Genomic DNA, 27,795 nt, shown 5'->3' with positions numbered 1-27,795 from the left:
CCTGAAACCTCGGAAAATATTACAAACTAGCAGATATTATAGTTAAGTAAATTTCTGAATCGATTTCGATAAAAGTTGTCAAAAAAGTAAATTCATTATGTACTCAATATGATAGGTGCTGAGAAAGGGGTGGCTGGTACTTACTACATGGCCTGGGGTCTAAGACGGCCATGACTGCAAATCTGCCACTGAGAATATATAACAATGAAATAAATATAGAAATAATAGAGGCATAACATCTTAGTTCTTAGAATAGCAATGAATAAGAGTTATTATTGGCAGTACCAGTCTCATTGAGGTGCGTGAGCACCACCAAGGCCTAAGGAGGCGCTATAGAAGCCACACATTACTGATCCGTGGCCTAATTTAATAGTCTTTTTTTTATAGGTGATAATGAAATAATAACCCCACCTGCGCTATCGGTATATGCTGATAGGGCACCAGTGAAGGATGATAGATGAGGATGAAACAGGTCAGTTAGCCCATCTTGACGAATTCAACGAGAATTGTTCACGATGGTTTCCAGGGGGAACCACGCGGAGGTTGACCTGATAAAGGCTGTCAAACTCCATTGCTAACAATCCCTTCCCCCCTTATTTAATAGTCGTCACTATTGAATTCCCTTGCTTCATTCTAGATATGGGTAAATCGAAGGATTTTTCTTGCTTCTCAGGCGCATCGCAATTGCGGCTTGGCGCAAAGTATGAGTTATATCGCTATACTCTATATTTCGCTCTCTACAAAATGGATAACAAAAAAACATTTTCTCACTATGAATTTTACTGGATTTACATACCGTCTACTCAGTTTACAAACATTACCCACATTTCTCCAACTCCAAAGCCAATTTCACTTTTTTGTAATATTTTTTTGGTATTGCGTTGTGAGCCAACTCATTTATTTTTTATTTTGAAGAAGTGAGTCGACATAACTAGTGCAATTGCGCGGTGTAGCGCAGTTAACTTGACTTCATTCTCATCTATCATGCTCACTTGTACCCCGTTAGGATATACCGATAGCGTAGGTGGGCTTAATCCCATAAAAAGACCAAAGTATCCCCTCTAAACAATTACTGCAAGCAGGTGCTATTCACACGGCGGCTCGCTTCTAATCTTAATATAGTCAAGAAGAAAGTTGAAATACCCGTAAGAGTATTGCTGTTCTGAGATGGTAAATGTTTACTTTTAGACATCTTTTTTGTCATAAAAAAAAATAAAACTAAATTAAATTATAATATAATTGCTATGGTATAAGTATTTATTAATAAGGTTGATATTTAGGAATAAAAATAAAATTTCACATTCTTGTGAGAACATTGTATGTTTTTATTTTTATCATATATTAATATTTGAGATAAATAAATAATTACTATTTTAGAAATAACGTACTATGTTTTTCTACAAAAACAATTCTTATGGTACATATAATTTTCAGAATTTCGAAATATGCAAATATCTAAACAAGTGTTACTTTTATATCAATTACAAACACGTTACAACTATAAAAAATTATTGCACTATTGTGTTTCATGTTTGACCATCTATGTACTTGGATACATAGACAGGTCTATTAGATCTATTTTGTGAATACAATTGTTTACGCGCACCTGTGTCTCTGGCTAGTGCTAACTATTCCATTTCTAAAAACAATTACCTTATTTCTAAAAACGTCTTTCGTCTTAAATATATTAAGCTTTTTTTTTTTTTAATACGCAAAAGTCCTAATTTGAAGATAAGTAATGACACAATAGGTGTGTAGGATGTTTCAGTTTTTAAGATACTTCTTCGCCGCCCTCAACGTGACAATTTATAATGAATAAAATACTGCCGTAGTGCGTGTGGTATTTTATTTTTTATTATTGTTGAGTCAATGGGAGACTGATTCTACGAATAACATTTTACTGTGAGCTAAACCATTGAAGTATTATTTAATTTAAAGTTTTGGAGAAGAGGCCCATATGTATCATTGTCTTAGTTATTGATTAGCCTTCCATTACAGAATTATAGCAGTTTCTTTTTAGACTCTTCTAACAGGTAAACGTTACTGGTTAGGTTTTGGAAAAAATTGCACTTGGTGCCTTCAAATCTGACGCAGGTGTGCGTGGACAATCGGTCACAAGTATAAAAACTATGTTGATATCACACGAAAGCCCAGTTGGCGTAACGGTATGTGGGTTGGACTGAAAGAGATCACTCCATATAAGTCCATTGTAACTAATTTACTTCCTTTAAAATGCACATTTTACCTACTATCAAAGTACTCGTGGTCGTAATATTGTTGAGTTAATACGTGTATATATTTTTATTGATCGATCAAATATTTCATTATTTCAAAAACTTGAATATTCTACTATTAAATACAGATTTAAGTAAAATTAAGTAAAATATAGGGCCGATTCTGTGGCGCTATTTCTCTAAACCTATCTTAAGAGATAAGTTTAGAGGAAGCACGTCACAGAATCGAGCCTAGTGTTCCTGTATGTGTAGTTACATGAAAGGTTAAAAAATGTTATCATCTTTCTACGTAAACTGGAAAAGTAGTTCTGTTTTATATATTATCTATCACTGGTTTTCGTGTTGGTACCCTTTTCCTCTAACCCATTATAAATCTAAAGTTTTACAGAAATTACAATGAACACAAAAATATATGCAATCATAATATGTGACACATTATTTATCGCGCTTTGCTAATTTTCACAAATGAGATCATACATTATAGAAAAAGTTGCTCCTGGAGCTCACTATTTTATATATACTTACTATTTGATTACACTTTACAATTTACCACAAATTTTATATTTTCTATGTTTATGTCTTTTCAACACATTATTTTATATAATTATATATTTTTATATGAAAATTGTTATTCAAATTACAAAAGTAAAATATAAAAAAAGGTTTTCTACAATTTTCATAAAAATTATGCTAAAAGAGAACACAATAATTTTTACATATATTTCAGTCAAGTAATAACATGAATCGGGTCTAACAATATATGCCTATACCGTTTATATTTCACAATGAATATTTACAAATAATTTTCAAGACAAATAGTTCTGTTTAATATATTTTGTCGTCGCAACGACAAGCATAACATATTGTACTGATATAAACATAAGACCCGATACATCGAAACTAAAATATAATTCACATAAAAAATTTACTTAATAATGGCAAATATTTTGGTGATTGTAAGGAAACAATTATCAAATTTTTATACTAATTTGTGAATGCATATGGCAAGGCAATAAATTCCCGATTGGTTTTTGAGAAAATAAAAAAGGACTCGCTTAAGTCTGGTGGAAACAAAATCTCTAAGTCAGACTATTCGATAGAAATAAATTCGAACTCTCTTTGAATACTAAAAATGTTTAGGACTGGGATCTATATTTGTACGATGGCTTTCCTTCTAATGTGAAGTTCAGTTTTATGCTTGAGTTACATTTGTGTCTAACGTCACGACGGTTTGCGTAACTATAATACTGTGTGACCAATCAGTATCAACTACTGTCGTCAAAGCTTGACACGCGTGTTAGTCATAGGCGTATTGGGCCAGGCTTGTCCGCAAAATGAAGGTCTAAAAAAAGGAGCGGAAGTTTCAACTTCAGGCAAAGATAGGAGAGTACATATGCGTTATTTTTAAAGGCTCAAGCCACCCTGGATAAATATGTACGTCAATAATCGTGTCAATTACGTACGTTGTGTTACAGGCCATGTCAGAATGTGAAATAAGGGGCCCTATAAATGGTTAAAATCATATTTGAGCCAAAAGAAGCTAAAAACTAGAACTGGGATATAAGTTCATAATTATTTATAAAGCTACGCGGCACTGAGAATATGTATTGTCTATGTAACTGTTTACTTGAAATAAATAAATAAAATAATAAATAAGATTGTTAAACATACTGGACAGTTGGATTAGCATCAATTATTGTTTCATTTAGCGTAGCATGTAGGAGTAAGAATCCCGTCACCACGGTTGCGCTCATTGTTAATTTTTGGATGACAATTCGTATTAAACACTGAAGAGGTCAACGCGCTGATACCTGAATTTTTAAAGAGCACACGGTACCGTCATGATTCTGTTGTATCAGGTAAGACTCCAGCATTACAACGTCGTATAAGTGTAAACACTAAAGTAAGCCATACTGTGAATTGTACGAACGATAGCAAGCACGAAATCCTCGTTTTTATCATTAATGTTTACAAATAAATGAAAATATTCAGATCACACCCGGCATCGGAAAGGCACCACAAAAAGTAAACTGGAATCAAATTTAATACGACCATCCGGCGACAAGGTCCCGCTGAGCCCCGGGCGCTAGCGGCGCGGCTCGGGGGCGGGCCTGGCGCGCGGCGGCCGCTACAAGCCCGTCTTTAACCGGATCTTCTTGAGGTGCGACGGCGAGGGGTTTGGGAAGGGCCTCCGCTTGCCGGCCAGCGGCTCCGGGTGCAGCGGCGCGCCGCCCGGCGCTTCCCACGCGGTTGTCAGCTCCTCCGACGAGGACGACGCGCCTCCCCGCCCCCGTGCCGACCTCCCCGCGCGGCCCCGCGCCCCCCGAGAGAAGCTGCGCTTGCTCAGCTTCGCGGAAACTAGCGACGTTCGCGGGCTCTCCGAGTCGTCCGCGGACCGTCTACTCAGCTTCGCCTTCACCACTCCCCCGACCGGGGCTTTGCTCGTGTTCGGTTTGCGAATCGCCAGTACGCTCCTGCGCTTCGTCGACATGGTCTTCGGTTTGGGCTCGTTCTCCGCGAGGTAGCGGGTGCGCGAGGGCGTCTTGATCGGCTCGTTTTTCTTTACGTACTTCATGTTCATGTTGATTATGTCGTGGCCCGAGCGTTGTGCGAGTATCGGCGGGCTGCGCTTGCGCTCCGCGTCGGTCTTGGCGCCTGCGTACGCGTTTTCTTTCCGCTCGTCTGTCACTTTGCCTTTGGAACGCGCGAAGAGAGGCACCCGAGTAGGGGACGACGTCTTCGGTCGTAGCCGCGACATCGTGAGCTGAAATCACAATTACAAATTTAAATCATAGCGATACGAGTCCAACGCGGAGATGGTAACTTCTTATATGATTTTCTAGTGCAATTTGACACCCTCACTTCCATTAGTAAAGTAACAGTATGGCGTTATGTTAATCGAATTCGGACAACACGACTCACTGTGACAGCTTCCTTACCCCGAATACTACGCACTTATAGGGCTGGTGTTTTATTTAGTAGTTTAACACTGAAAATTAAAGAGGAGCGGTTACGTTACGACACATAAAGCAAAAAGTCAACTGAAGTTTTTGTAAAGAAAATATATACAACAGCCAGATGCATGCAGTTTTTTTAATCGAGTATTATATATATAGACATAAAAAGGCATCAGGAACATGGTACCATTAATTTGTATTGTTTACATCCATCATCATATCAGCCTTTAACTGTCCACTGCTGAACATAAGCCTCCTCTTAGGGGGTTTGCCAGTAATTGTCACGTTTGGCACGCAGGTTGGCAACGGCAGTCAAGTTTTTAGAGATGTTTTAAGAGGGACGCTGCTGCCCATTCCTCATCTTCTCTTAGTCGGCTCTTACGATACCCACGGGATAGGTGTGACCTATTCTATGCCGGGATCACACGGCCATTATTATTTACATTGATTATATTTAATTGACACTTTTTGTTAAATTAAAATCTAATTATCAGCGTAATGCCGCATAAAAAATATGTTCTAAAAACACGAGCGATTTAATGTTTAGCTGTCATTGAACTGTAAGCAATAACACGGGTTTAGAAGCGAGTTACTGTATAGATATTAGTGGCGTGGCCGCGGGTGGTTGCTGGAGGCAGACGTACCTGCGGGCGCATGGTGCGCGTGTGGGCACGCAGCCAGTCGCGCAGCGCGGCCAGCGAGCGGTGCTCGGACGCGGGCACGCGCGAGTTGGGGTGCTGCCCCGTCAGGTCCAGGATCGACGCGCCCAGCGACCGCCCCACCTGCGCAACGCACCATATACCACCGGGGGAAGTGCCCTCTTTTGGACACCAATGGGGATTATTTAAAACACGACATTAGTTGCTCGCTGTGTTCGATGAAAGTGGACCGAGCGTCGATTCGAGTAAACGTCGGTTATAATTGAAAGATTTTCGACCTTCAAAATCCTTTCTCGATACGGGGATATTATCCATCCATGTCGGTAAATATACATATTAAGGTGCAGAGATATTGTTAAAATACGAAAATCACTACTAGCCTAGAAGGTACGGATTTAAATCTCGCCCGCTTCTTAGGTCCTAGCATGGCCTAGAAGTTTTAGGCCATGCTAGGACTAGTTACCTTACCACATGTGTTCTGAGAATTATATCTGAACTAATATAAAGAAAAATTTATTTTTTGTATATTGTTTCTAATGGATAAACTTTCCAAACTACTTAACCGATTTTAAAAATGTTTTCTATAATAACTATATAATCTGTAAGTGATATTGGCGATATTTTATTTACAATAGAGTCACTAGTATTTGATATTTGATGTTATGCATCCATTTTCATGTTTGTGTCAATTCTTAACAAAAACAAACTCAGAAAAAAAACGCAGTGAATTGTGTTCAGAAAATTTGACAATTATCCTTAACACGATAATAAGTTCTCATGCGAAAATATTCAAAAACGTTTGCCGGCATGGATGGATGTAATCACCCGTGAAAGAAAATCTTTGTATGCAAGTAACTAGCGCGGAGGCAAGAGGAGTTCACTGCAACTATCCGCAATATAAACATGTTTTAATTATATATTTTAACTTACTCTAGCTACGTTAAAATTCATGATGATGCCTGACTCGAAACATACTCTACTACGCCTAGAGGATTCGCTACGAACCACTACAACAAATCGAATATCATTCTTTACGTAAGTGTTGATATTATACATCTATCGATACAGAAAGAACGTACTACTCTATACAATTACATCTATCTATAATTTATTCACTTGAGGTGAAAAAATATTTCTGTTTAAAAATAATTTCAAGTATCGTATTAAAACCATATTTTGTATCACACGACCCTTACTTTTCATTTGATGTTTGTTTACTTTTCTGTTTATATTATTTTCGAAAAATAAATATATTTTTCTAAATGTCTTTTCTAAATTAAAGTTGTATTGTATTGTAAAATCTTTACAGTATATAATTCATACTGAATACATTAAATGATTTAATATACAATGGCGGACTTATCCCATAAAGGGATCTCTTACAGTCAACCTTTGAGAAGCTGAAAGAAAACTGTAGAATGTATAAGGGTAATAACCGTACAGCTATACTAATATCCAGTAAAAAGTTTAATATATAATACAATAAAACCTATATATGTAAATAATAAAGTTATTGTATGATCCACATTTTGATGACTGCTTGTAACATGGGCATCTGTTTAATGATGGATATTGCGTGCACTGTGCATTTAAATGTGTGTGCGTGTTCATTTTTTGTGTTATATGTAATGGTCTTCTATAAGCGATAATTAGGTATGGGAATCGTTATATGAGAAATTTCTGGGACTCAGAATTTATAGCGCTTCATTTCATTAGTATATTTTTGTCGTCCCTAAGGATTATAAAATTGATTAAGAACTAATAATACTGTTATAGAATTGACAACGTAAATTACTCAAACAAATTCGCCAATAGAGGAATTTATTTACGCATTTTTTGCATGTGCTTTAAATATACATATATTTACATCACAGAACTGCATTACAGTTTGCTTTTTATTATTATTTTTATTGCTTTTTTTTTATTAATTATTGTAATTTTTTTGGCTTCTCTATATTATTTTTGGACTAACACAGCACGTTTTTTAATTATAATACCATAAATATTCGCATGCAGATTATTTATAAAATTTTTTGGTCTTCTTCTGTTCGCTCTGATGTTTCTAATTTTGTTCTTAAAAAATAATGAGCTAATGCTCATTGTTCTTTAGTAAAAATATTCTCATCCCTTTCCATAATATTCATATTCATTCACTAATTAATAAAGAAAAAAATAAATAAAATAAGGCTAAACGACTATGGTGTCTTTTTTGGTGTCCTCAAAAAGTCGTCAAGGGATAACCTGTTCTGGAGATTTTAGAAGTTTTGTAGTTAAGCGTGAAAAGATATTATATACAAGTAAGCTTACAAGCAAATTAACTAAATTAAATGTGAACAAGGTCCCAGACAAACCTTCATAGGGTCTATATCTTCGAAAACCTCCAGATTCTTTGCGCGATTGATTCTTACCTGAAACGTTGATCACTCCCATGTAAACATTTTCACTATTAAAATATAATGTAAAAATGGCAACGTATGTGGGGTATCGTGGGCGAAACAGTATACTCTGTTATGTCCATGGTGCTGCTCATGTCTATGGGCGACGGTTACCACTTTCTATCAGGTGGGCCGTCAGCTTGTTTACCATTCTAAGTTGTATATAAAAAAAATCTGTGTTCAAATATGTCACTTCTGTAACATTAAAACTTAATGTTACGAAATCGATAAACAACCAAATCGATTCAACTCAGTCTATATCTACATAGTAAAATTGATACATGGGACAAATTAATGTACTACATATATAAAAACTGAAATCATAATTTATGAAGTCTTGACGATTCGTCCTATAATCTAAACTTCGTCTCAAAATGATTTCGAATTAGTTAACTAGATTCGGTTGCTTGCGAGTATATTTAGCTGTTACACTAACTTTATAAGCTTTGTACGTACATTAATATAATATATATGTATTATTAAAACAATGTTATTCAAATGATCCATCGTAATAATATTATAGACACACGAACTCTATTCGAACACAATCTGAATACTAAAAATTTAAATAAAATGGTAATGATTTTCAGATGTATTTATTTAGAACAATATTTTCATTTCACAGGCGCGTTACAGTAATTCGTATAAATGAGAATGCAGAATGTGATGGCGCAGGAGGGTGAGGCTCGATATAATGCATCGCGTCCGATGTCACACGCTTGCCACCTCACTTGTATAATTTGCCTGTGGTGTAACTGTTACTTATTAGAAGGCAAAATTGATTCATCGAATAATAATGTACCTCTTAGATAATATATTTTGACAACAGATGTATTGTTTTTAGGTGGCTAAATTTTATGCCTTTTAACATTGAGTTCATAGATTGTACCTATTTGCAACCAATAGTAACCTTGAAGTTAATTTACCCATGCGTAAATCGGTCTTGAGGGTAATAGGTAGGTAATCAAGTATATAAATTCGTACTATGTATATATTACATTCATAAGAACAGAGCGGCGATAATAACTGATCTCCCTCTTTTATCCCTAAATTAAACAAGTAAAATTGTTTCTGAAATGGAGTGTGTCATTGCTTTAAGAAATTGGTATATTTTTATTAAATAAGTTCCTAGAATGAATTTAAAGACAAGTTTAAAGTTCAATTCAAAGTGTGGAAACTATGATATGTAAAAGGTACGGCTAGTAGGTGTTTGCTACGGCAGGTATGCAATGTGCACGTATGCACCAGAAACGGGTTTACCTCTTCGAATATGTGAGGCGTGTACTTGGGCGGTAAGGCAGTGGCGGCAGCGGAGGCGGACGCGGTCGCGGAGGCGGGCGCGGGCATATCGCGGACGGCGGGCGGCAGCACGTTGACGAGGCGGCCTGTGTTGTAGTTGCACTCGAGCGTGTAGGAGCGGACCAGGCCGGTCGCTTTCAGCACGGCCACGCGGCCCGAGCCCTCGCGGGACATGCCGTCGCGCCGGTCCCTGGTGCCAAGTGACAACAACAAGTTACAGTGTTGTTATGCTTAGAGGTAAAAGGTGACCTAGCTTTTTTTTTTTTCAGGGTCGCGCTGACACTTGTCTGAGAAGCACTAGGTATGCTAAGGTTGGCTCTAATGTGGGATCAAGGATGGCATAATGTAACATAGGGCAAGATGTTTCAACTATTGAAATTTACATACATTCACAGCTGCAATGCCCGCTCATTATCAGGCAGCCCACATGCTTAATTGTTCCGTTCGTTTTATAAAAAAACTATATCTTCGAACTACTCAGAGCATAGAAGTGTGTATACTCACTTGAGGTACATATTCCGCTCGGTGAAGTTGCACGAGGAGAAGTGAAAGTGTAGGTTGTTGAGCGACATGATGCGCGGCAGAAGCATGCACTCCACAGAGCTCTCCAGGTCCTCGAAGTGGTTGCCATACATGAATATACCTGTATGTAAACATACTCATTAATATACTTATTTTTAATACATTTAAACAATTTTTTAAGATTTTCAACTAGTAAACAATCCAATGGAGATCATCTGATTAAGAAAAGTAACTAGAACTTGAAAAGTAAGACCTGAATATCACTAAGGACATCACAGAATGCTCTGTAATACTTCTCCCGTGTTACCATTCTCGAGGGTTAAGGCCTTATCGCTCCATGCTCTGTATTTTCACTGTCATGATCAAGTCATGTCCATTCTTCAAACCAACCATGCTAGTACTTTATGGCAGAAAGAAGAGTCATAAGATACTCAAGTAGAGGACTTTTATACATTCTACCTTTGGTTAATTACACAATACCTTTCTTAGAAGCGTGCCCGTGGAGATCAATGTATAGAAACAGGCCGGACTCCGGCTCCTTAGGAGTGGGTCGCGATGCGGGTGGTACCGGCGGCTTTTTCTTCACTTGTTTGGTGATAGGAGATTTTGGTTTTTCCTCTTTCGGTAATATTTGCTGTAACAGAAATATCGAGTTCTTTTTTTAATTTAAAGACTGTTTTTAGTTATCAAGCTACATCTTGTTACACTTAAGTCAAAGAGAAAAACCATGATTTTTATATATGTGTCATTCGAATAAAGAACATTCTTCCAATATCGAAATTTGAAATATTCAATATTTATGTTACTTTAAATTTGTTTAAATATGAACTTAACAATAAGAACAAGATGGTTGGTCCTCACCGTGCTCGCAGGCGAGGCAGGCCTTGCGTCGCCGCTGTCGTCCGCGGACACCGCCACGTTCGCCGTCGATACTGCTGAGCTCACTTTCTGTACACACACAATATATGAACGGATGTTTATAACATTATTATCATATTATAAGGGGAATTATTAATAGGCAATAATTATACAAAGATTTGCCACTTCCCACCTCCCGCTTCACCTTTAATGACATGTAAGGCGAGAGAATGAGAGAGAGAGAGAGAGAGAGAGAGAGAGAGAGAGAGAGAGAGAGAGAGAGAGAGAGAGAGAGAGATAAGAGAGAGATATTTCTTAGAGAGAGACTTTTTTATATATTTAGAGAGAGAGATATAAGTTAAGAGAGATGAATTCATTTTCAGAGAGAGATAGACGAAAGCTGAGAGAGAGAGAGAGAGAGAGAGATAAGAAAGTCTATACAATTAAATTACAAGTAAATTTTTCATTACAATCTACCATAATTAAATTGACATGAAGAAAAATAAAGCCACCTCTTGTTTGTTGGAAAATATTGTTTATAATTTTCTCTTAAAATTATCATATCAAATTCGACAATATAGATATAAAACGAGTTGTTTACAAATATCATAAAAAAGGTATAATATAAAGGTATATCTTACAATTTCTTCGTTATGTTCCGTTATGACGTATTTCTTGAAGCAATTAGTGCAGAAATACATAGCGTCTTTTTCTGGTGTCTCAGAATCTTGAAGCTGAAAAAAAAATAAAAAATCGTGTCCAATAATAAAATACTCTATCAGAGTGAGACTTTGTGCAAAAGCAGTGGTTTCTGCATGAGTATCTCTGTTCCCTATTATATATATCTGTTGTTATGCAGATGCGCTTGTATGGCCTTGTTTCTTTTTTAAGTTAGATTTAGGGCAGTGAAATTATTACGTAAGGAGACATATGTAAGGGTCGAACTCTAAACATTAATATACAATATATATTTATACATATATATGTTGTTTATATTATTCGAATATAATTATGATATATTTAATTATTTTTTATCTATTTAAACATTAATGCATAGTAAAATTCTATGTACATTTGGCGGACTTAACAACGGACGGTGTTCTCCACCAGTCAACTATTGGGCAAACCGACAAATAAATAGGCGGTGCATTATTGAATAGATGAAGACAGAGTGATATATATTTATATATTATTTTTTTGTCTGTTTGTACTAGTAACAATGAAAGTGCACTAAATACATATGGTTGGACATATCATCCAATTTAACTATATTCCAAAAATATTGGCACTAAAGTCTACAAGTACATACTTCTTTCTCATCTAGCTGTTGTCTCTGGTGCTCTCTATATTCTTCTATGGAGTGGTGGGTAGGGTTCTCGGAGCGTATCTGAGTAGGATATACAATGTTGTAGAGTGAAGGAAATAGGAAAAAAGGAGTTGTTTAAATCAAGGCTATTGATTGTTTGATTATATATGGCTCACGATTATTATTACTGATTGACTGACACATGAAACTGGCAATGGTTATGAATGTTTATTTTATTTTATTTTATCTTTATTTGGTCTTCTAGCAATTGTTACACTGATAAGATTTAATATTAAAATTACTGTCTATTTATACTTAGTGTACAATCATTTTAAAGGAAACACAGCATGCTAATTAACAAAAACAATAATATGGTATAACAATCTCTTGAAGTATTTGACATTGGTATAGTTTTTTAGATTCAATAGATGATTGCAATGTTCAAAGAGTTCATAAAGCTTACCGAAGTATTGTATTGTATTATAAAATCTTTATTGAACATAATTTATATCGGATACATTAAAAGATTTAATACACAATGTACGAAGTATGGTACTGTCGGTAATATTTGTTAATTGATTACTTAAAAAGTGTTATGTAAGCAAAACTAAAAGATGTTCACGCAACAATATTTTTATAAAGCTTTTAAAAAATTGACTATTGACAATAAAAAAGTATTGTGAAAGAAATATTGAAAACTAATCAACTGTTATTGACAATTGTCTGATAAATGTGATGCGCGACGTTTGCTATATTTCGGTAAGTTTCGTTATGTGAGCGACGACCTTCAATATGTCGCAGGGAGTAGGTTAGTGGATGCAGGTGGTTTAGGAGCGTTCATCATGGAAGGTTCTGAGGAAGGCCTATGTTCAGCAACAGATAATGGATGATTTTTTTTTTATACAACTTTGAATGGCAAACAATCTGACGGCCCACCTGATGGAAAGTGGTAACTGTCGCCTATAGACATGAGGAGTACCATGGACATAACAGAGTATACTGTTTCGCCCATGATACCCCCCATGCGTTGCCATTCCTGAGGACTAGATACTGACCATAGCAGCACTGTATCCTGGCACCATCTTGGTGATGCCTGGTGTAGTATCCTCGAGCTTGGAGACCGCCTGCCTGCACTCCTTACACCAGCCGATTCGCAAGTTGGTTAGCCGGGAATCTTTACCGCCTATTGCACTGTCGCTGTATATTAAAAATGAATCAGTGTGCGTCCAACTTTATTTAGGTGGAATAGCGAATAAGCTGATGGCTAGCAATTCCTTTGAAACAATAATAAGTCCCATAGAGTTTTAAATAGTAGCAGAGAACAGTAATAATAATTATCAAGAATAATATTACATCATTTTGAGCATAGCTCAGTTATGAAATGTTAAAGTTTAACAAATGTCAATTTATCATTTTATGCCAGAAAATGAAAAAAAAATTAAGAAAAGAAATGTTATATTCGTAATTTGTGTTAGTTTTTCTCATGGCCGTAGCTGGGGGAGGGAGGCATTGAGGGCAATATCCTACCTTAAAATGCCCAATGCCCTACCTTAAAATGCCCAATGCTCTACCTTAAAATGAAAGGCCTCAAGAAAACGAGACAGATTCGCATCTTGGAAGTCACCTAATTATAGCTTCTGCCCTACAAAAAACTTTTTTGCCCTACCTTAAACTTGGGTCTAGCTACAGCCCTGGCTTTTCTATATGTAGTGTACATTTCTTAGACTCATACGTACATAATCCCGAAAAATGTCCTTAACATGGGGAGTTAAGTATCAGCCGTCATACCTACGCTTATTATATTGGTTTTATCATTCTTCATACATCTAAAAAAAAAAAATAATTGAAAGCATTTGAAAATCCGTACCGATAACATAAATACAAAATGAGTTTGTTATCTCTTTGCGCCTTGATTGGGCCGTTAATCAACTGATTGTAATGAAGTTTGGTATATACGTAGTATTTGGGATGGAGAAGGACACAGGTAACTATTTATCACAGTGAATAAACATATCCTGGTAAAAGCTAGTAATCTATGACTCATTTACATAACATACCCTGCCACAGACGAGCTAGATTCCATCAGTAAACTGATGCTGTTCTTGAGCGTGTCACGCAGTGGCCTGAGTGGGTTGGTGCCGTGCAGGTTGAGCTCGTCGCTGGTGCTCAGGTGCACGTTGGAGCCGAGGCATGAGCGCAGCACCGAGTCGTTGAGCAGCGAGCTCGTCTCCGCCACGTTCGTGTTCGACGGCTTCGACGATGCGTCGCTAGTTTGCGACGGCATCTCTTGCAATTTCATGTCGTATACCTATTTAGTTATATATAGTTTTAATTTTTTTTTATTCTACATTCTAATCTTACTTTATAGTAAATGTGAAAGTTTTATAGAAGTATATTTATTATTAAATTACTCTCAAATTATTGAAAGGATTACAATAAAATTTTATACATGGGTAGGTTGTATTATGTATGTACACATAGACTATTTTATATATTAGTGCACGCGAGCAAAGCAGCGGAAAATATAAAGTATATATCGTATAATATAAAGTCTTTATTGAACATATTGTGAACACATCATCCACTCGTTAGTCTTTTTTATACTCACATATTTGGTAAACAATGATTATACTATTATAATAAAACTGGTGGTCTACCATGAAATGAAATTCCGAATTTTCGGGCTCAATTTCGTGTTTTTGTTTGAACCTAAATCAAGCCAGTAAATGGAGCTTAACATTTCATTCATCATAAATCCTATCCTAATAGTCCAGAGGAACGATATTTTAACATTTTTAATAATTTTAAACGGCATGTATTATGTAATTTTAACATCAAATTTCTGTTTCGTTCGTCCCCGAAATTTCGGAAATCACTTCATGGTAGGACTACAGGTATCATGGGCGTAACAGTATACTCTGTTATGTCCATGGTACTGCTCATGTCTATAGGCGACGGTTACTACTTTTCATCAGGTGGGCCGTTAACAGTTTATAAGAATGACTCTATGTTGGTAACATAAAAGTTTTATTATGAGTGAAGCAGTTTTTTTTTTTTATTATTTAATCTTAAATTGTATAGAAAATATTGGAACAGTATACTGCTGTATTTTTAATTAATTTCCTGTGATTAGGTCTGATGTAGCGCTACTAATTTAGCATTTAGTTATCGCGGCGGCTGTTTCCACTCGTAACGGTGTTAGTAATTCAAGTATTTCGTTATCTAAAGCTTACATGAGCTTATATGCACTACAATATTATACCTACATACACCCATATTTCAGTATCCTTACTGATATCAAAAATGTGAAAAAAAAGTTTGTTTCTGTTATACTTTAACTTATAATAGTCGATTAAATGCATTTTGTTTTTGCAGTCGCTAATAGCTTTACTTAGGAGCCTTAATTTCATTTCTATAGATTTATGTTTCGAATGATCCACACTATTTGTTTGGAACATGCTGTATTTAAGTGTATGAAAGTAGTAGTAAATATTATTTTATAAATCTTTTTTTTATACAACTTAGAATGGCAAACAAGCTGACGGCCCACCTAATGGAAAGTGGTAACCGTCGCCTATAGACATGAGCAGTACCATGGACATAACAGAATAAACTGTTTCGCCCATGATACCCCCCATGCGTTGCCATTCCTGAGGACTCAGGTGTTATTCCTCTGTACCCTGTAAATTCACGCCATATCCCACCTTTCAAACCGAAACACAGCCATGCAAACACAACTGCTTCACTATGAAAGTATGTAGATTTCTAAGTACCATATTCTTGAAGTAAATTGTCAGTATTAACACCTCGACAAAATGCTAACTAAAAAGTTTTTTAGAATATGTTAATACTGTAATTATAAATTTACAAAATTTAAAAAAGAAAAATTATTTATCCTCCTATATTAATACCGGAAAGCTGGCGCTCTGCGCTTTTTTGGTGTTATTCATATAACATGAATAGGTATCATGTTTCTTTAGGCGAGTGGGTTTTGCCTACCTTAGAATTGTCTAGTAGCCACATCAGAATATGAGCGAAGCTATCGAACTACGCGGAATAACATATCTGAATTGACCTTAAATACGCCAGTGGTTGTAAATCCATTTAAAACTGACTTGTTCGGCGAGGTGTGTCGTTTCTCCGCTCAAAGCGTTGGCATCCTTCCTCGAGCTATCTACAGAGGGCTGCTTGATAGTGGTGGTGGATTTGTTCCCACTGACTGATTTCCCAGTCTTCTCGCGCTTGTACTCGCTCGCTTTGAACGACGACGTTATAGGACTCTTCTTTTTCTTAGAATCCAGTAACTGTTAGAAATTTTATAGAATATTTTTCAATTTTTTGGTACATTATATAAAACAAAGAAAATAATAATAATAATAAAGAGAAATCAATATACTATAAATGATATAACTTTCTTTTGAGATATTTAAACTAAATGCGACAAAGACAGTGCCATTTTAAGTAAAATAATATTATATTTATTTATCTTGTGTTCGTAAGTTTGTGTTTTTGTCAAATAATAAAATTTCTATTTCTATTATATTTCTACCATAACTTTATCTTTAATTTGTTATAGATTCAGATATTGTAAATGCTCTCAACAACATATCACCTTGCTATACTTTCAAATGTTATTGATTTGCATAATTTTAATATTTAACAATGTAAAATATATAATTATATAGATATATAACTGTAAAATTTTCAATAACAAAAATATCTCTATACTTCATTAATATTTTTATTAGTGTAGTTTTTCTACAAATATTAAATTAAAAGTATGGATTATTTTGTTTCAATTTAAAGGTGGCGCTTGAAAAAACGAGATAACATGTTTCATAATTTCATTAAAGTGCAATTGTCTTCATTAGTGACAGTTTTGTTAGTGACTAGATACTAATCAGCAAGAGTGTTAATACCATTGTTCCTTGATGTTTATTAATTACTTAATTAAGTTTACTACTATATTGATGTCGAAATATAGATGTTCATTTGTCTGTCGGCTTGTGTATTTACCTCTGTACTCTCGCTAATGTTCTGGATGCTGCGTGATGTAAAACTTTTACTATCTTCACAGATGTCCTCTTTTTCACAGCCAAAGTGGTAGTATCTGTAATGAGAATTCATTACTTATGCATTTGGATGGATTCTTATAAGAAAATTACTGTTAATTGTTGGTTATCAAAAGAAGCAGTATATTGATTTAGTAGTATTCTAATAATTATAGAAGTAGGAAATAATATATTCTTATTAAATTAATAATCATTACAATTAACTAAAAAATAAAGTAAAAAGGTATCTCAAAATTGAAATGTATGAAAATACTTAAAAATAACCAGTGTAAATTTCCACTAAAGAAGTAATTTTCACTATGATTAAATGCGAATGTTTATGATATATAAATACTGAAATGATCTATTAGTAAATGAGTGTTATCCGTGTGGTCCCGGCATAGAATAAGTCACTCCTTCCTTTCCTGTGGGTGACGTAAGAGGCAACAAAGGGACGGCGAGGGTGGGTAGAAGCGTCCCTTTTAAACATCTCTAAAGCTTATATTAAGATATAAAGATCGCCAATTTGCCAATAATGATTAAATGGCTGTTAAACTTTAAAGTTTATAATGTTAGTGAGATACTAACCTAATTAGAGCTCTTGATGCGTAAACTGAGGGATGATAGGTAAGTGAGGGGTTCAGGTAAACCCGGTTCAAATTGACTCCTCTAGTATCAGTCCTGTAGTGCCCTCTGGCGACTCCATCAGGGTTTAAGAACGGGATCATCTTAAACACGTAGTTTTTCCGTAACTGTATAGCGATAGGGTCATGCCGTGTTAGTAGCAGGTTGAGGAAACCATTGAATACAAAGCTGGATGGTGTTTCTCCAGGGTGTACCCGGGCTGACATGAAGATAACCTGTAAACAAGAAGTTTAGCTGGAATTATAACATGAACCCAGAAGTTTTACTAATGTGGTAAAAGAATTAAATAAAAAAGAGATAATGTCTGGCGACTAATTTATTTTTAAACAAACGCATTACACTGCTGTATTGGTGTAAAATTAAATTATTACGTGTGTATTATTTTATGATGGCATAATTATATTTACATAATTTATAGGTTGCAAAAGTATAGAATAACAGAGATAATAAGGTCATTATTAAGCTACGTTAATCGTGAAAATACTAATAAAACCATGGTTTTCATTTTTGAACCCAGAACTAGACTTGTTTCAATATAAAGAATTTAAATAATCAATAAGAAAGTATAGCAAACCTTTTTGTTTAAAAATTTAAATGGCCTCTCCTGATTGTCGGGAAATAAATTCTTAAGTCTCTCTTCTCTATCCGTTGTAATTCCATGATGTGACGTTATTGTTAATAAATCCACGCGGCGTCCTGTGAATTACAAAATACAAATAAAAAAAAAAAGTTATAGGTGGCTAAATATTTATGAGTAGTATCCTATAAATCTGCCTCAATGTTACCTTCGAGGGAATATATAAGACATTCTCTGCAATAGTATATCTCGTCAGGCGACTGCGGCGGAGGCAACGGCAACATCTTCATGTCGATGGAATTGAGAGCTATCTGCAGTTCCGCAAACGAGAATGGGTATGTGAAGGCAAAGAATGTTGTCGCTTTCAAATTGTCTGACGTTCGGTACTTGAAGCTCAGTGTGAAGGTGTTGTCATCTGTCTGTACCATAAAATTTATTATATTTGAACTGTTTAACTCTTATGAACATGAACAATAACATTTCATACAGCGATAGGTGACCTAAATTGATTTAGTTGAGAACTTTCAGATAAAATATTGAGATTATATTTTTAAATACAAATTTAAATTTCATTTCATTGATTTAAAGTACTTCTTTACTACTATTTACTACTCTTTATTTATTTATTTTATCAACTGAGTGAGCTTTACAGTCTCCCAATACACTCACCCAGGAAAACATCAGTGCTGGTAACACATATGTATAATTAAATGGAATTATATTAATTAGATTTAAATCACAACAAAATAATAACAGAAATAACATGTATATCTCTGAACACAACCACTTTACCAGAGGGAGGTTTTGTACAAAAGTCGTTTGTTTGGGTACTTCTGTCCCATCCATGTTTCAATTGTGAAGCAGTTGTGTTTGTATAGCCGTATTTAGGTTTAAAGGGTGGGATATGGCATGTGAATTTACAGGGTATAGAGGAATAACACGTGAGTCCTCAGGAATGGCAACACATGGTGGGTATCATGGGCAAAACAGTATACTCTGTTATGTTCATGGTACTGCTCATGTCTATAGACAATGGTTACCATTTCCATCAGGTGCCCACCTGCTAGTTTACCATTCTAAGTTGTATAAAATAAACTCTGTGGTCACATAATCATTTATATGTAGTGACATATGAAAAAAATTCTAAAAGTGATATTGATAGCGTGTATGTAATTTCGTAATATAACTTTTGATTTACTCACTGAATGTACGGGACGATCTCTGATTCTCTCCCACTGAGGCCTCCCTGGAAGTGTCCGTGTTACTGGCGCCATACCTTGGTTATACATTTTCCCTTGTTTGTTCAGATTTATTAAGTTAAGCCGTACCTAAAATATGTTTATCTATTAGTACAATCATAATTATTATAGTTGATAGAATTTTTTTTATTAACTTGCTAACCATTTACTTGTTGGAAAGTGGTTGAAACTGTTACCACTTTTCAGCTTATATATATTCTTTATTGCATTTGTAAATTATTTTTATTTTACACTGATAAGATAGCAATTGTTACACTGATAAGATTTAATATTAAAATTACTGTCTATTTATACTTAGTGTACAATCATTTTAAAGGAAACACAGCATGCTAATTAACAAAAACAATAATATGGTATAACAATCTCTTGAAGTATTTGACATTGGTATAGTTTTTTAGATTCAATAGATGATTGCTTCACATAAGTTTTAGCTATTTAAATATATATATTATTATAATTATATATATAAGACAGTTATATATATTCTATGCAAGAGTGGACTTATCTCTGGAAGAGATTTCTTCCAGCTAATCCAATATAGTGACAAAACATGTAGTAAATATAAATGTGAAAGTTTAAAATATTTGGAGAGTAGATATTCTGATTTTGCTGAATAAATTTGAATAAAATTAGGTACATATATCAGCCATATCTTATATATTAAAACATACTTTATTTTAAATCATATAGGCAAAATTGTAGGTGCTGGGAATACTTCCCATAGTTAATTTTGCTTTCTTCTCTACCTGTTAAATAATTGAATGAAAGCAGTCTATGCTTACCAATACTGCAGGCTCACTGGCTTGTATTCCAAAGTAGAACCAAGTTCGATTGCCATTCTCAAACTCTGTGCCAGCACAGTCTGGTCGAGTCCACAAATTAAATTCATAGTCTGGGGTTTCATTTGCGTTTGTCTTGGGGTTAACACTGGGAGCTGCAATTATTTTTAGATTAGTCACAAAAACAGTTGGGAAGCAGATGTTTTGAAGATTAAATTAATAATGCAAATTTCTCAATGAAAATTATGTTTGTGTTATTGTTTATCTCCATGAACATCCTTTTTCTTGTCAAGCAGTATATATTAATTTTCATAATAATTAGCTAGTAAAAAAACCAGTCAAAAGGCAGCAGCAGTGTGATAGTTTTATATTGATATGACTGACCGCTTAAAAAGGCACATTACTTAATATTTGTGCAGAGTTAAAAGATCCACTCATATTTATTTACTCACAATAATTAAACAATAATCGACAAGTTTTTATACACAAGTTTTAATTAATTAACAATAATTAAGTAAAGAATGAAGCCCTAAAAATTTTTTTTAAAGTCTAAAGTAGTAGAGTAAAAAAAAAAAAGAAAATTGTGAAAGTATACAATTTTATTTTACATAGTTTTGTTTTCAGAGTGGTTAACAAATATTCAGAATTTAAAATGTCTATGTACATGTTTCAAAAATATTTATACCAATAATGTTTTGTTTCTTGTTATTTTTGTAAATTATAGTTTTCTGTTATATAGAATGATAGTCCATTTTGAAATCAATCTATGTTTACACTACATACTATATGGGGTAAAAAGAGTAAATTGAGTGCTAAATCTTAGATATCTCTTACTTCATTATTTTTATAAGTTGTTAAACAATTTATAACAAAATATTTAAATACAATCGTTTTAGAATCTTGGACAAATAATGAAAAGAAAATTAATAAAATACTTAAAACTGAGGTTAAATAGATAAAAAAATATAATACAATAAGCTTACTAAATAAAATTATATATGTACAAGTTCTTTTAAAAAGTTTTAATTTAGTAACATAAAATAATTGTTGTTTATATGATTTGGCATCTAAAATGGCATTGGACTTTGTAATAATTGAATAAATCCTAGCAAGTCAACTTACCTATAAGTTCCGTAGGCACTCTTTCTACATGCCCAAGGTTTCCTGAGTCAAAATTATGAATGAAATAAAATCCACCGCACTCTATTATATTATTCTGATCCATAACTAATAATGATTTGTTGGACTACATCATATAAAAAATTATAAAGTCACAAATGTTTGCAAGGCGTAGGGCACACATTTACTTTAGCAATTTATCTAAAAAATCATCCAATTGAAACTGCATATTGTCAATTTCAAAATGACACTAAAAAAAAGGAAACTACACTGTTTTTCTAAACAAAATTATGTAATTTTGTTGACATCGATTGACGGATAACAGCTGATTTGTTTTATTGCTGATCTTTTTTATTACGAAGGAGCACCAAAACAGAAACAGAGAAAAATATTATGTTGAAAAATATGTCTTTTTTTTATAATTAATTTTAAATTATAAGTCATTAATTATAATCAGTATTCACTATTTATTTAGAAATTAGAAAGACTTCATGGCATTATGAAATTTTATTCAAAATGGCTGCAGCTCAATCGGTAGCTTATTTGTCGCTTCAGCATATCTAAAAGTATAGCTCCTACCTCGATGACAGTTCTTAGTGACAGGTAAAGTTGTCTATGCTTATTATACCTGCCAGTGTCAAAAATAAAATAATGTAATTGGTAAATAACATTTCAACTTCAATCAAGACTGTTGGGTACAGCAAGTAGAGGAGGACAACACTTTTTTTCACTTATGAAATAGTCTTAAGAATAGTATCACGACGGGAAAATAAAACATATAATACAATAAAATAAAACATATAAACAATATAATAAAACAAAAAATATAATCTAATATCTGTATTTATCTCTAACTTACTATTATATCATTTAATAAAGTGAGTCTGCAGTGTCATAATTTATTTTCTCAATTTCCGTCCTTGAAAGGTCGTGAGTTCAAATTTAGGCGATGCTAAAAACTGTAACTATTTTATACTAATTCTTTGATGACAGTAAACGCCGTAAGCAAACCAAATGATTTTGATAAACCGTAGTAGCTTTGCTTCCTACAAAGGATTAGTAATTTGAAATATGCCAAGTACATGTAAGGAATTTGAATTTATTTCAGCTTCAGTTCTATAGGTACCCAATGCAATAGAAGGGGAGGAAAGGGATTGTTAGTAATGGAGACTGAGAATCCTATTGCTACCAATATACCCAACCATGTCGACCTCCTCGCGGTTCTCCCTGGAAATTATCATGGTTAATTCCTGATGAATTCATCATGATGGGCTAACTGGCCTGTTTTCATTCTCATCTATCACCCTTCACTGGTGCCTCGCCAGCGTATCCCGTTAGCGCAGGCGGGGTTACCATACCATTTTCACCCAGCAAAAAAAAAGCAATAGAAGGAGAAAGGGATTGTCAGTAATGCGGACTAGCAATATACTCAATGAGGTCGATCTCAAGATGGCCCCCCATGATATTTTGGTTTATTCATCACAATGAGGCTAACTGACCTGCTCGGGGGTAAAGAGATTGTTAGTAATGGGGTCTAACTGACCCATTGCGGGGGGAAAGGGATTGTTAGTAATAAGGTCTAATAGCACCATTGCTAGCAATATACCCTCTCAGATCGACCTCCACGCGGTTCCCCCTGGAAACCATCATGGTTAATTGTTGTCGAATTCATCATAGTGGGTAATTGACCTGCTTTTATCGTCATCTATCATCTCACTGGTGCCTCGCCAGCGTATACCGATAGAGTAGGCGAAGTTATTATTCCATTATCATCCATAAAAAAAAAAAAACTGACCTATTGCCAGCAACACACCCTATAAAGTCGACCTCCACGCGGTTCTCCCTGGAAACCATCGTTGTTAATTCTAGTGGAATTCGTCACAATGGGCTAACTAATCTGCTTTCATCGTAACCTATCATCCCTCACTGGTGCCCCGCCAGTGTATATCGATAGCGTAGGCTAGGTTACCATTCCACTATCACCCTTTAAAAAAAATAAAACTGACCTGTCTTTTCATTAACATCTCTCATTGGTGCCCCGCCAGTGTATACTGTAAGCGTAGGGCAGGGTTACTATTCTATTATCATCCATTAATAATGCAAGAATAGGTACTTATCTGTAACAATATTAATATATATCTGAATTGTATGACCCTATATGTAACTGCGGTAGCCGCTTCTAATTTATTTATTTATTTATTCTTTATTGAGCACATTACAAAAAATGTCTGGTACAAAAGGCGGAATTAATACTATCAGACACACAGAGTGGACTTAGTTATCACCATGTTAATTCTATAAAAAATCCCTTCTCACAATGTCCATTCACAACAATTTTCGAAATCTCTGAATCTATTCTAATGGAATTTAGTAAATGACTTTTCTTTGTTTTAACCTGAGAGATAGTGTTAGTTTTATTTCGATAATAAAAATAGACTCGGTAGGGGGCGATATATAGTTTGCCGGGTCAGTTAGTCCTATTCCATCCTACTACTATTATAAATGCAAAACTTTGTGAGGATGTGTTATGTATGTGTTAAAACTCCATCTATTTTTGGAATAACCCAATATGCTTACAACTGTCGTTGACTTCACTCGTTCTCGTATATTTAAAAGTGGCGACGAGGATGGGATCATTACTGCGTATAACGTCTAACGAGCTTCCTGTCGATAGAGTTGTGTTCGAGCTGCATGTCGCAGGAGATTGTAGATATGTATGAATGGAGATTTGTTAAACTTTTACGAAAAAACTACTACTTACTTAAAGGGATTTAAGTAAAATGTGTTACACGATGAATGAAATGAATGTTATATCCCATTTTATAATATAGGATACACTATATAATGACTCACGCGGGCGAAGTCACGTTATATAGTTGGTTTAATGTAATAAGTGTGTGTCGCCGTGTAGTCCCGGTATATAACAGGCTACCCCTTCTTGACGTGTCTTTATTAAAATTGCAGTGCATAAAATACAAATAGGTCAAATTGGTCACTTGTGTTTTATGATCAGTATGTCAAAAAGGGCCAGTTACGAGCGGGTATTGACTCACCCTCTTGATAAGTTGACATAGCTGTTTACTAAGGGCAAGGCGAATGCGTGTTTGCAACTCTTGTGGTAGGTATAAATAACATAGGAAAGAACCAAAGTCCTTCAAATCCAGTGAGAACCTAAGCAATCAAAAAGATTTATTGGCATCCTCTGTTATGTTTGAATATGCATTAATTTGGGAAATAGGATTTGTGAAAGAAAATAACGAAATATTAACTCAAATCTGTGTTTTCATTTCATCCTTATAATTATAACAATATTAAATAAGCTTAATTTAGGTATACAATAGATTATTTAGGCGTGGCACTTAACTATTGATTATAAAAAATTACGTTCCTTATGTTTTAAATTATCTTGGCCAATAAATGCCTTCATCACATAACTTATAAATTGATAAAGACTTATTTAGTACCAATCTATATCTACGTGGACTATATAAGTTTATCTACATCTTGCTTTCTTACTAATTGTCTTTTCTGAGCACGAAATTAATATATATGTGAGTATATACAAATAGGTAAGCATATTACACACAATTATTCATGGACGTGAACGCATTCTATTTTGGCATCTTCTTTTGGCTCATTCACCAAACAATATTGAAACTGAATGTTTAAATTTATTAAATTATTTGAAATAAAAATTATTCTGTTAATTATGATTGCTTGTACAAGGAAAATAGGACATCGCTAAATAAACAAAATATCACATTTGGGACCTATACCTAGGGTATGTTTTGTATGCATTCTTATTATTATTATTACTTATTCTACAAGTAAAATTACAATTATAAATGAATGTAATGGACAATTTTCTACAACAATATTTAAATTTAAGGAACGTTTTCCTACTGAGCCAAATTATTACATCGTTTTCTCTACCACATTATATTTGTATATGAGTTCCAATAACATTAAAGATTAACGTATTGCATAATGTATTAATGATAACGTGAAAGTAATATGATGCAGACCAACACGACTAGATTGCCTGTGTGAGCATTACAACAACGTGACAAGCTAGAATTAAAACCTGAATGCTGTTCTATGCTCTAATTTATTACCGAAAAAATTTGAGAATAAATAGTTTACATATACCGCATACACACGTTCTATATCTATTACTTATCATGAACTAACACACCATCGTCCACTTGGTATTTCCAATTCCTAAGAAATATTAGGACGATTTCAAATAATCTCTCAATGTAGAAATAAAAAATAACAATATGTTACATATTTATACATCTACAATCAATACACATTACAATCTCAGTTACCCGAATACGACATTTGGCGCAATGTATTGCTTCGAACAAATGAAAAATATGGTTTTTAAATTGAGAAAAATATTCGCACAATGTTGATATTAAGCGATAACCAACTACCATAGACAAACTGCAATGAAATGCAGAATGGTTTTAGGTAGTATTTAATTAAATTATATCAGTTCTGTCAAACAATGATCTCCGATAATTCGGACTCATTCGTGTTCAAAAAAGGTGAGCGGTAGCGGAAGACGAATGTGATCGTTTGAGCAGATATCAAAATTTAACAAGCATATAATGTGAATCCAATTTAATGTATGTACAGGACATAATTAAGGTTTGTACACACAGTGAGTTTTTGTATCTGTGGTCATCACATTCTCACGCCACATAATAATAGCTCACTTTGAACATTTATGTCACTAATTGTCTAAGGTATATATATCACTTTGAAAGTGTTAATGTTAACCCTTCCCCTCATTGGGTATGGTTATAGAGACCGTGCTAGGTCTGACCGGTCTGTCTGAGACTAGACTATGCACACTAGGATTGATAGGGGCACTTCTCGATATTTCATCGGCGGTGGTCAGTTTACATTCGACGACGCGATAGTTGCACGTGGGTGAACCACAGTCGAAGTCGGGACGCGTCACCGAGTTCGGGATGTTGTTGTCGTAACTTTTCGACTCTTCTTTGAATGGAGGACAGCTGAAAAAAAAGTTTATTGATCATTTGTTTGGATATTTTTTATATACTATACTCGTACTTGTTATTGTTATGATAGAATTGGCGCTATCGACATAGATTTAAATTGTCATTTTTACAAGTGCTTACTTAGGTAGGTATAAGGCAGATAATTATCATGGAAAAATTTTTATGAGACCAATCTGTAAGTATATTCTTTCAGATAAAAAATTAAAAATAATTTTCCAATTATATTTAAAAGTGACCGACTTACGAGGTAACAAACATAAAAAAAAAGAATTGAGAACCTCCTTTCTGCGTTGGTTGATAAAAACTTTCGTGAGTGTATTTGTTCATAGCCTTAAACCATGTTCATCTCATGAATAAAGCCTCCAAATTTCTAAAGTCCGAAACTAATCGGTCAAACTCAAAGTTAATATGTGAGTAAAGTCAATATAAATAATTATAAATTACTTTAGTTACCTTAGAGGTGGCGGTGTTGGAGACCGGGACAACGGAAAGCTGGCTACCTCTCTGGATATTGCCAAGGATTTAATAGATCCGAATGTTTGTTCAGGACTAAGGGGCGCTCCCAACACGGACGCCATGCCTCTGTAATAAAGAATCGGTAAACAATTACATTAAAGGTGCAATTTTTATTATACTGGGTAAAATCGATTGTCCTGACCGACTATAAACGTATAGCCAAAACAACTAACTATAGAAAGCTACATTTTGAAACATAGGTAGGTATATTTTAAAACGTATCTTTTTTGAATGTGTGTCAAAGAATTTTTGAAAATTTCAACTTCAAGGCGATGGTATGGGGGCGGAATTTTGTATGTAAGGTATTTGTTCTTTGAAGTTAGATACTTTAAAATTTGAATTATCAAGTTCTCAAATTTCTAATTTTAAAGGACTCGGTAGCTGTGATCAGTTACAGTGTATAAATTGGTAATGATGCGTTTCAAGTTACTCAGTTTATATTCACATTTTATGGGGAGAAACGGGTTGTGAAATTTTGTATATGAGCCGATACTCTCAAACAGTAGATGTTTTTTAAAGGTAGAAACTTTAATATTAGAAATGTAT

The 27,795-nt window shown here is 34.5% G+C and overlaps 2 protein-coding genes across 4 annotated transcripts in view; both read right to left on the bottom strand.

The window, feature by feature from the left end:
* Positions 1-1,301: 1,301 nt before the first annotated feature.
* LOC113515649 (cytosolic carboxypeptidase-like protein 5) lies at positions 1,302-22,260 on the bottom strand. 2 transcript variants are annotated; one of them, XM_052893269.1, is made up of 18 exons: positions 21,704-22,260; positions 20,585-20,736; positions 19,746-19,871; positions 18,752-18,962; positions 18,541-18,662; positions 17,910-18,181; positions 17,287-17,380; positions 16,386-16,574; positions 14,328-14,578; positions 13,326-13,467; positions 12,274-12,351; positions 11,606-11,698; positions 10,968-11,054; positions 10,587-10,740; positions 10,089-10,227; positions 9,546-9,774; positions 5,836-5,973; positions 1,302-4,998 (listed from the first exon to the last, which is right to left on the bottom strand). In XM_052893269.1, exons 1-18 carry the CDS (start codon positions 21,804-21,806, stop codon positions 4,363-4,365), a joined length of 3,216 nt encoding a protein of 1,071 aa, XP_052749229.1. In that variant the 5' UTR covers positions 21,807-22,260; the 3' UTR covers positions 1,302-4,362. The 2 variants fall into 2 exon arrangements, with proteins under 2 accessions (XP_052749229.1, XP_052749230.1); XM_052893270.1 differs by lacking the exon at positions 12,274-12,351.
* Positions 22,261-24,962: 2,702 nt separating this feature from the next.
* Positions 24,963-27,795, bottom strand: part of LOC113515553 (uncharacterized) — a 58,184-nt gene continuing 55,351 nt past the window's right edge. For both annotated transcript variants that reach the window (XM_026899809.3, XM_026899808.3), the window contains exons 6-7: positions 27,187-27,315; positions 24,963-26,727 (exon numbers count right to left, since the gene is read on the bottom strand). In XM_026899809.3, the coding sequence (XP_026755610.1) occupies positions 26,484-26,727; positions 27,187-27,315 (373 nt within the window). In that variant the 3' untranslated portion in view covers positions 24,963-26,483. The remainder of the gene's footprint in view (positions 26,728-27,186; positions 27,316-27,795) is intronic.

The sequence above is a fragment of the Galleria mellonella genome, unplaced genomic scaffold (assembly GCF_026898425.1).
Source record: "Galleria mellonella isolate WM207_F2 unplaced genomic scaffold, CSIRO_AGI_GalMel_v1 utg173, whole genome shotgun sequence".
Taxonomy (NCBI): Eukaryota; Metazoa; Arthropoda; class Insecta; order Lepidoptera; family Pyralidae; genus Galleria; species Galleria mellonella.
The sequence above is the reverse complement of the archived record's forward strand: the minus strand, read 5'-3'. Positions and strand labels throughout refer to the sequence as shown.